The sequence below is a fragment of the Harpia harpyja genome, chromosome 7 (assembly GCF_026419915.1).
Source record: "Harpia harpyja isolate bHarHar1 chromosome 7, bHarHar1 primary haplotype, whole genome shotgun sequence".
NCBI lineage: Eukaryota > Metazoa > Chordata > Aves > Accipitriformes > Accipitridae > Harpia > Harpia harpyja.
The window spans coordinates 4467110-4477359 of NC_068946.1; the positions used below are offsets into that span (position 1 = coordinate 4467110).

The 10250-nt window shown below is 57.3% G+C and overlaps 1 protein-coding gene across 2 annotated transcripts; it reads left to right on the forward strand.

The window, feature by feature from the left end:
• Positions 1 to 2168: 2168 nt before the first annotated feature.
• Positions 2169 to 8829, forward strand: PERM1 (PPARGC1 and ESRR induced regulator, muscle 1). 2 transcript variants are annotated; one of them, XM_052793331.1, is made up of 4 exons: positions 2169 to 2302; positions 2925 to 4958; positions 6768 to 6884; positions 8742 to 8829. In XM_052793331.1, the coding sequence occupies exons 2-4, from the start codon at positions 2927 to 2929 to the stop codon at positions 8819 to 8821; spliced, it is 2229 nt and encodes a 742-aa protein (XP_052649291.1). In that variant the 5' UTR covers positions 2169 to 2302; positions 2925 to 2926; the 3' UTR covers positions 8822 to 8829. The 2 variants fall into 2 exon arrangements, with proteins under 2 accessions (XP_052649291.1, XP_052649292.1); XM_052793332.1 differs by lacking the exon at positions 2169 to 2302 and adding an exon at positions 2313 to 2400 and having other exon boundaries at positions 8742 to 8823.
• Positions 8830 to 10250: the final 1421 nt, after the last annotated feature.

The following is a 10250-nucleotide window of genomic DNA, read 5'->3' on the forward strand; positions in this document are numbered from 1 at the left end:
TCCCACGCTGTGTCCTATGTCATCAGGCAGAGAGAGGCCTCATCTGCTGCTTTATTTCAGGCCCTTCTCTAATTACACGTTGACATTAGTTATTTATATAATGTCCTTAATACCAAAGCGTCAATACTGGAGGTGCTGGGAGGTGATGGGGAGGCCTGTGCCTGCCTGCCCGTGGCTTGGCAGGTGGCATCCGCCGGTCACGTTGGTCCGGAGGTGCTGGAGCAGCCCTGCAGCATCCCTGCATCTGGCATCAGCTCCGCTGGAGAGCTGGAGCCAGGTATCCCAGAGAAGCACAGGGTCACACACCACACGCCAGAAGGTAATCGGAGACGGTCTTGTCCGGGCTGCAACGGCTGCATGTCCTTTGCAGACGGCATAATGCCCCTGCTGCAGCCTGCGTGGCTCGGGGCAGCGTGCCTTGTCCTTGAAGTCCACGCTGCACTTTTATGGCCCCCCAAAAGGAAGGCAGGGAAGCGCTAGCAGATGCGTAATTTCCCCAAGGACAGTGTGTGGGCTTTACCCTGGACAGCTAAATAAATACTTGGATGTCTCCTGCGCCGAGACTTGTTTGTGTCTCTGAGGCCAGGGCGGAACGTGTGGTGGGGTGTGTGCAGTTCCTGTTGGGTTTGGTGTGTGCGGCCGCTCCAGCGTTGGTTTTAAATGTGACACTGATAACACGGGACGCCAGCCCGCTGCTGGCTTCCAGTTCCGCCTCGCTGCCTCTGTCTCTTTTATGTTCTCTGCTGCGGTTTGCAAGGCAGAGTTTAAAGGTTTTTCTGACTAACCCCGGCTGCCGGACTCAAAGGGAAGGAAGTTGACTGCAGCCAAGAAAAGGAAGCCAGTTGGTTTCCCTTCTGCGTCTGCAAGCGCGTGTGAGGGGGAGAGGGAGAAGGGTGTAGCCAGATCAGAAATGAGATAGGACGGGAAGACAGCAGACCTCTTTCCTTCCATATTTTCTCCGCTCGACAAGCTCCCTGCGTGCGTCAGGCTGGAGCACGGAGAAAGGAAGCGCGTCCTGATCAATATTGACCCAGCAGCGTGGGGCAGCGCGCTTCGGCTCCAGCTGCCGGTGGGCTGCGCGCTTCTGGCTCGCTCCCCGGCAGTGCAGTGCGTGAAGGCAGCCACGACGGGGAGCTTCCTTCCCGCAGGATGGGGGGTGCTGGCAGGGCAGGGCAAGGGTCCCCGGCTCCCTGGAGCACGCAGTGCGGCAGGGCTGGCACCCCAACCCTGCCGAGGACCCCCGAGGCGGTTGCAGAGAACGTGGGTCCCTCTTGGCTCGCGTATCACCTACACGGCTCGCCATCTCCGGTTTGGCATCTCCAGCAGCCCGGTGACCCGAGGGGTGGTCGGAGCCTTGGGGCAGCGCGCTGGCCCCCCTCGGGGCAGCAGGGGCTGGAGCTGGGCTTGGACTCGGGCTCATGGGCGCTGTGCTGCAGGCAGCTACTTCAGGGCATCTATTTCTGGCCCCCGGGACAGGGGAGGGCATGCGGTGGGAGGCAGGCTCCGGGACTCGCAGGAGCTGAGGGCTATTTCTGGCCCCGGTTGCTGACCCGCCAGGCCACCCTCGGCCGGTCGCTTCCCCTGTAACTCCCTCGTGCCAGGCTCATCCTGAGTCTCCAACCTCTCTCCCTCTGCCACCCACGCCAGGTGCTCCTGGGCGGCGTGGGACGGCTGCCACGCACCATGGAAGGTTTGTCGCGAGACCACCACGCTGGCTGCGATCTTTTGATGTAAATCTGCAGTAGGCTGGCAGTAAGTGCCCTAGGAGTGCTGTCAATAGGTGAACGGTGCCCCGAGGCATGTTTTTGTCGCCCGAGAAATGGGTAACCTACAGACTGAGGCAAAGAGGTGGGTATGTTGAAAGAAGAACGGTCATTGCCATCCAGACGTCATGCTCCTCCTTGTACTAAAGGCTGTGAGCTCTGTGGCCTGGGCCTGGACCCCTTCTCTGCTGGCCATCCCACCGAGCAACCCCAGGCAGAGGGCAGAAGCGAGCAGCGAGCATGGGGAGCGGTCCCAGATACCCCAAAGGCTGTGGGACAGAAACGCGTTGGCTGGCACCCTCACATCTTCCCTGCCAGCTTCTATATATGGGCCTGCCCTCTCTGAACCCATCACACTCCGATCTCAAGTGACACACTGGGGAGGGAGGGGGGGGGGTGTCTATTTTTAGCCTCTGAATGGATCTGTGCTGGAGCCGAGCTCTCTGCCCCCGTCAAGGGTACGGCATCATGTTGTGCCGGGAGGATTTTCCTGCGTGGCTCTTTGAATGGCTCCATCACCAGCTTAGGCTGTGGTACAGGTAGGATGCGGCTTTGTGATCTTTCTGCTTCTTCTCCTACCGCTGGATCCCCCCTGCTGGTTTTGGGCTCTGTTGCATCTCCCTCCCCAAAGCCACAGGTATGGAAGGGGCTGCCGTGGCTTGCTGAAATGTCCTTGTTTGGACTGTGCTTCATGCTACCGTCATGCACGATGCCGTGGCAGCAGGAATGCTCAAGAGCGTAAATCCCCCACGTTTCTAAATGGGTTGTAAGCAAAAGGAGTAGGAAAGGGGTATGTGAGGTGCGATGCTGCTGTGCTGCCGTGGAGAGAATCCCGAACTTTCTGTGCTGCTGTCTGTGCTCGGGGAGCAGAGGCAGAAGGGACCTGAGGGGGGTAGCGGTGGTCTCTCCCACTGCTGGTCGGGTTATGGTCCAACACGGCAATACCCGTCCTGCTGAATCTGCTAGGAGCTGCCCTTGCCTCCCACTGATTTCAGCTGGAACCGGGTGAGGAGGAGTGAATGCGGATGGCAGGGAAGCAGGGCAGGAACCCCTGGGGGGGAAAGGGTTAGGGGCATACACCTCAGCTATGCCTGCTGATGCTGGTGCCCCCTCCTCACGCCCTGATCTCTCCGGCCCCCTCCCCTTGCTTTGCTGCTGCAGGCATGGATAACTTCGAGTACAGCATCCAGCTGAACGACAGGGACTGGGCTGAGTTCTTCTTGGCGTCGGAGGAATGCAGCCTAGCACCGGCCGCCCTGGCCACAGCCGAGGAGCAGTGTCTCAGTGACATTGAACAAGGGGACGGCGTGCCGGCGAGGGACGGCTGGGCCAGCACAAACGGGCAGATCGCGGCGAGGGTGGGCAGCAGGCCAGGGCCTGGCACGGGAACCTCTGCCCCACGTGGGGTGCCCGGAGACGCCTCCCTGCGCTGGCCCGCCGGTGGGCACCTCTCCCTGCCGGAGCTTCTCTCGGGCAGCGAGGACGAAGCGGACCTGGGCTCGGTTAGCAGGTTTCTGTGCGAGAGCGACAAGCCCGGCCGCCCTTCGTCCGCTCCGATGCCCAGCGTGCAGGGGAGGCAGCCCCCTTGTCCCCCCGCGGCTGCCATTGCCGGCTCGGCCGGCAGCGCAGCCGAGGGCAGCCCAGGGCAGGACGCAGCATGTGAAGCAGCGGCACCGCCGTCGGAGAAAACGGCAGCCGGCGGCGGTCAGGCCACGGAGCCTCCCAGCCACCCATCTGGAACAAGCGCCCCTGAACGGAGAGGGGACGCGGGAGGGCAACAGCCCCGTGGCAGCCTGGTGGAGGCACAGCCGGCAGCTCCGCTGCAGGGCAGCTTGCCGGCACCGGCTGCCTTCCCAGAGGGTTCGGCAAGGAAAAGTCCTAGCAGCGCTTCCCGCTCGGAGCCCGGACCCCTGCGTGACCACCCTCCGAGCCCAGCCCTGGAGATTGCGCCCAGAGCACCCGGCTGCCCGGCGCGGGAGGAGGCGAGCGGGGAGAGAGCGGGCGCCGAGCCGAGCTCCCCGGCTGGCTCCCCGGACGTTGTGAGGCGCAAGGTGCCAGGACAGCTGAGAAAAAGCCGCAAGCAACGCGGAGCCAGTGCCGTCGAGGCGGCCCAAGGCGACAGGGAGCCTGCGGGGGCTGCAGCGCAGGGGGCTGGCGTACCCGTGAAGGCACCTTTAAGCTCACCGCTGTCCTCACGGAAGAGCAAAGGGAAGGAGAAGGCGGCCAAGCCAGCTCCTGTGAAGCTGGGAAGCGAGGAGGCAGGGGAGAGCAAGCGGCTGGTGCCCAGCCCTGGCACGGATGAGGGCGATCCAGCCGTGAGCACTTCCCCGAAGCAGAAGGTGAAGGAGCCGGGGGTGCAGCCCCTGGGGAAGGCGAAGACCACCAAGTATTCAAAGCCAGGGCAGGCTGGTGGCTTGGACGTACGTGATAATGTGCCGACGGTCCCTGCCAGCGGAGCCACGGCTCCTCCGGGAGCGGCGTGCCAGGAGGCACCGGGGAAGCCTCTCCGTCTCAAGAGCGTGGCAGCTTGTGGAGGGGATGCTGCTGAAGGAGCTTATGGGGAGCCTGCAGCTGAGACCCCCGGGGAGCTGGGCCCCCCTTACTTTGCAGCTGGGGCCTCTGCAAGGGCAGACACCCTGGATGTGACTTGGCCCGAGATGTACGACTATTTTTTCTGTGACTCCCAAGGGGAAGAAGAAGGAATGGGGGGCTCGGTGGAGGGGGAGGAAACGCCCTTGGAAAGGGAAATTTCCTTGCCTGAACTGTATGAATATTTTTTCAATGAACCAGAAGGAAACAGGAAAAAAGTCAAGGGTAAAGACAGAAAGCGAAAGAAGTTCAGCAGCTTGGACCACGCTCAGCTGCAAAATGAGGATCCTGACTTGGCTCCAGTCAAAGACTCCCTGGTTATCTCAGTCCCTGAGGTGTATGAACACTTCTTTCCAGACAGGCCTGGGAACAGGGTGGGCTGGAGAGGGATTTTCTCAATCGCTCCAGCCTCCGAGGTGAAGAAAGCTGTGGGGGCTTTGAAGTCCCTCCTGCAAAGGCCAATGCATCTCGTCAGAGGCCAAGCCCCAGCCCCACAGGCTCTCGTGCGGAGAGGATCTGAAGAGAAGCTCCCCCTCGTCCCGCTGGCCCCGCTGGGAAGAGGCCAGGCACGTCCAGAAGGTTTGGACATGGCCCTTGCGCTGACAGGTAAAGCACTGTTACCCCCTGCCCGCTGCCCAACAGCCCCGGCTTGCCGCTGCGCGTAGAGATGTGCCTCTGCTTTGGGTGGTCTCCCCTGCTCCCACCGCCTCTGGGGAAGCCCTTGGGCTTTAGCAGGGGAAACGTGGCTAAAGCCACCACCGTGACGTGCTGTGTCGCAGTGGCTCTCTCTCGTGATGCTCACGCTGTCCCTATGCCAAGCGAGTGCTGCCGGCCAGGCTCCGCAGGCTGACTCCCAGTGCTGCAGCAGGCATGGACCAGGAATCTGGGTATATTATTCTGTGCGTAACTTGCTTTGCTCCCCACAGACTCCACTCCTGGGGCAGAGGTGGTCATGACAGCATGCGTGCAACAGGCTGAAAATCAGTCTGGTCCAAAGTCCCTGTCCTAGCTGATTCATTTGTCCCCTTAATGGACATAACTACTGTGGATCTAATCTATTCTTTTGCACTCTGGCCAAGGAAAGCTTACTGAGGCGGATAGCTGCATTAAACATGGCTGGTGTTATTGCAAGGTCTGGTAGAGATAGGAATCCCCCACCCTAGTGCCATCCAACAGCCTGCAGAACCACGTACCTGTATTTCTGATGAGGGAATGGGAGGCAGAGCAGCAAAATCCTTCTCTACCAAAGAACTCATGCCTCGGAGATAAGGCAATGGCTGCTGAGCTGCTGTCGTGTTAAAGCTGGGCTGCTAATCAATCTCATATTGGGGGGGGAAAAGGTGTGCACAGAGTGGAACAAGGCCAAGGCTCCCAGCTGAAAGAGGTGAGGGGGACTTTAAAACACATGCTGATTTGAAAAACACCCTCCAGAGACCTCAGAGGTTACCTGAACATTGACTGCTACTGGAGGCACATAAGAGAAACAGGAATAAAGGGAGAGCAAATCTGACCCACTAGGACAGCCAGCATATTTATCTTAAAGCTTATATGATGCTTACAGCCACAGTGCCTCATAGTTAATATTAAAACCAAACAATGAATGAGTCATCCCAAAGGGTGCCTCAAAATAGAGCTTCCAGTCTGTTTGCACAGAGAAAAACCCCTTTGCCAGGGTCGTAGCTAATTAATAAGCCAGCTTTAATTAAAAGCCTGATCAAATAAACATAGGAGCAAAAATAACCCACTCTTGCAACATGTCTTCAGACTGGAACTCCAGCATAGAAAGAAATACAGAGCACTCAGGGCTGTCTCCCTCCCCGGACCTAGCAGGCGGTGCGAGCGAGGTGGGATCCGTGGAGAGATGCTGAGCACTGGTGCTTCTCGGGGGCATACGTGTAGTCTTAGAGCTGCACGTGTCTCGGGGCATTGGCTTGCAGGAAGGGGACCTTGCCCAGAGGGACCTGCCTACAGCCCCAGTGCATTTGCAGCCACCCCAGGAATTGCTCTCTCCTTAAACCTACTCCCCAGACTTGCTTCCAGCCACTGCACAGGGGTGCGCTGAGAACCTCTGCAGGGAGGTGGTGAGGCAGTCAGAGGTCCTGGAGGCAGCGTGTCCGCTGGCTGTGCCTCTCAGGCCCATGGGTGGCCTTAAAAAATATTTGTCTCGGGCTCTTAACGAAGTGTAAAACTGAGAGGGGTCAAAAACATGCCCCTCTCCTTAGGAAACGTACCTGAGTCCTAAACAGACAAGTTTGACTTGGCCAATGGTGAAAAAAGGTCTTCTGGGAGGGAAAATGTGTGACAAAGATGTATTTCTCTGGGAGTGCAAGGGACTCACTGCCCCAGAGGGACTGGAGCCTGCTGTGGCAGAGCAGGCATCGTAAAACCCCAAGCCTCGTACTCTTCTTCTTGCAGGGAGGCCCGAGGCTCCGCTGGCGCTGACCCACAAAGACATGTGCCTCGTCTTCTGTGCCTTTGCGTCCTGGGCAGTGAAGACCTCCGACCTGCAGGCTCCAGATGCCTGGAAGACCAGTACGTACGGTGCCCAGCCTAGCGGGAGAGGGGTGGGAAGGACCTCGTGGAAGACACGGCAGGGAGAAAGGCAGGGATGCTAAGACACCTAACACTGCCTGTGGGAAAATGCAATCATTTTCCTGCTTTTCCAAAGCGTCCTGCTACTTTCTAATACCTTCTCTCTCCTATAGAAGTGGCAGTCCTGATTCCTGCTCACTTATGTTGTCCTTTCCCCTCACAAAGTGACTGCTGACTTGAACTGAGCCGTAGGACAAGTCTGTATTCCTAGCTTTGGCCCCGCTCCATCCAGCCTCTGACAGGGACCAGTACCGATGTGTCAGGGGAAGAGAGGCTTCTTTAGGATCCCTGCTGGCTAGAAGCTGAATCGGGACCTTGAGCATGCAGGTTTATACTCCCTCATCTCAGCTGGAACAAATGCACGTATTTTTCTAATGTGCTATAAAGGTATAATCTTTTTTCTAAATACAGCTTAGCTGAAGTATTATCCCGGTGCACCGAGTCCTGCAAGTAAATGGAGCTCTGTCAGTTCCTCTCCCCTCCAACCACGGCATTTGAATAACTGGTGGGGAGAGAGGAAGCTCGGGCAACACGAATTAGCTGAGCTGCGGTGGCTCAAGGGCTGCAGGTGGCTGGATGAGCAGGGTGTGGGACAGCGAGTGCAGCAGCCCTGCCCCGGCTGCAGCCGCTGAACACGGGGTCCGGCCCGTGGGCACCGGCGAGCCCTCGCCACGGGGTGAGACGCCGGGGCCAGGGCTTCCCGCTGCTTGTCCAGGAGAGGAATGTTCCCCGCTAAGGTCACACAGGAAGCTGACACCCCGGCCTGAGAATAGCTCATTAGCTAAAGTTGCTCAGTGCAATCATCACAAGGAGCTTTTGGCCTGCTCCTCCTTGCCTTCTTAGTATTAGACGGTAGATGTGGCCTCAGAGGGGGCGTGAAAAGCGGGATATGGGCCTCGTGCCCTCAGGATTGCGCAACGCAGCGTGCAGTAAGCACCCTGGCGAGGAGGGCAGGCAAGCAAGAGGCAGTTTGACATCCTGGACAGGCAATTCTCTTCTGGCATTTTAGGTTCTAACAAGTTGAATTTCCCTGTTTATGTCCCAGGCTCTAACACGTAAATCAAAATCAAGCCTGAATCTACACTGGGAAGTCCAAAGGCATGGCTTGGGTTCCCGGTTTTGCTTGGGAACAGATCGGGGAATCTGACCTCTCTCATAAGCCAAGCTAAAAACATAAGCTGAAAGTACAGAGAAGAGCTTGATTCTGTGTGCAACCTCCATTAATTATTTTTTGTATGTCTACATTTTCTGATTCTGGGTTTTTGGTATTTTCTGCTTTTGGCTGGGATCAGAGTATCCACAGATAACCCACAAAATGGTATTTTTCTTGGCATCTTCCTGGTCCAAACAGAAGTAGAAAATGAAGTCCTGAAGCCCTGGTGAGATTTCCTACTGTGGCCTTCTCATCTGAGATTAGACCCATTAGATCTCCACGTGAACCTGTATGTCTAACCACCACCCATCTCTACCACATGCACGAAGTCTATGTTGTGTTTCCCTTAAAAACAGATGTTTCTTGTGAAATGGTGGTGTGAGCTGTGTGCCCAAACTGTAGGACTAGATGTGGTCGGCCAGGCTGTGGGCAGCTCGGGACTGAATGCGCTGGGAACAAGCAGAGTGTGGTGGGGATGAAGAGCAAAGGCAGGAGGGGTCTGAGAAAGGGAGGGGAGCGACCTCCCAAGGTCCCGTGGACCCCAGTGAGCCAAGTAGCTTGTGACCTTCAAGTTTGGAAAAAGATCTTCAGGTTTGGAAGAAGCACCCAGACTCACCGTGGAAATGTGTTGGGCTCTTTTCCAGTGTTCCTGGCAAGTTTTGGCACCCTTTCTGCCATCCGCTACTTCCGAAGGCAGGTCAGAGAAGGACAGTCTCGGACCTAGGCTCAGCGGTGTGAGAAGCCTGGATCCCAGCACCAAGACTGCTCTGGACCCATCCCTAAACGGGACAGGATGTCACAGGAAGCGGGATCTTTCCGGTGACAGCCATTTTCAATACGGTAGGCAGTTTGTACCAGTACTGGACAGAAGAGGAGCCCGGTGCGGGCTGGCTCTGTTCTTTCTTTGCACACTTCTTGCATACTTGTGCTATCTCCTAGGAGTAGTCACAGTGTCTGTTCCAGGCTGCTGCTCGCCCGTCCTCCCTGCTGCAATCACCTGGTGGCAAAGGAAGGCGCTGAGGCAGTGGAGGGAGGAGAGAGCAAAAGAAACCAGGAAAGTGCTTCGTTCCTATGAAAGGGTTGGGGTATCTGTGAAGGAAGAGAGGAGAGAACTTTGGGGAAGAGCCGTCTCTGTCCAAACATGGTGCTTCGCTAAGCGTGTGCTGGCTGCGCACGGCTAGCTGGGCAGCAGCTAAAGAGGGATGGAGGGGCCGCTCACTTGGCAAGGCCCAGGTTTGGCTCACTGCAGGAGGACTCATCCTCTTGGATTTCACTCCAAGAAGTCACGGCTCGGTCTAACGGTTCAGGAGGCTGAGATAAGGTTTCTGTCGCATGTGGCCACCTCAGCCCTGCTAAGCCGGAGCTGAGGATGTGATGTCTGTCCCCGTGGGTGAGGAGCACCCACTGCAAGGACACGTCTCACTCCCGCGGGCAGAGGATGGGCCGGTGTCACGCAGCCAGAGCCAGGGGAAGGGGCAGCCGGGAAGCTGCCCTGCAGGAGGCTGCGCAGGATGGAAAGGGCTGCAGGGACAGCAGGGAAAGGGGCTGAGCTCAGGGGAGCCTCAGGAAAGAGCCCCGACAAGGACAGGAGCATGTTGGAGGGGAGGAAAAGGTACGTGTACCATGTTTGGCTCTGACGATCACCAGATGAAGGGTGTAGATATATGACTTGGTCCCTCCACTGCCTCCCATCCTAGAGACAGAGAGTTGGCTGGGAGGAGATGTCGAGTGAAGAGGTGCCGTGGCCGAGTGTGTAACCTTGTGGGGCTGGAGGGGGCTGGAGGGGACCCAGAATGCAAGGTGGGATGAAAAATGACAAGGAAGTGGTTCAGGTTCTTCCCTGTCTCTAGTGCCTTCCTGATCACTCAAGGGCATTATTCATGAGGGTTTTTCTTCACTCCCGAGTCTGATAACAGCAAGAATGTGAGATTTGTTAAGCACTTAGGGACCAGATCCACAAAGGTACTGGGGGAAATCTGCCCAGAATACCTGTGCGGATCTGCCTACGAGCTTTATAGAAACAGTCTGTGGCAATGTTTGTCTCACGAAATGAGAGAGAAGAGGTTTAGCTCTTTCCTTGTAATGCAGAGTGCCATGCAATTTTAATGTGTGCGGGGTTGTACTTAAGACCACGTATTATTGCTGATGAGAGC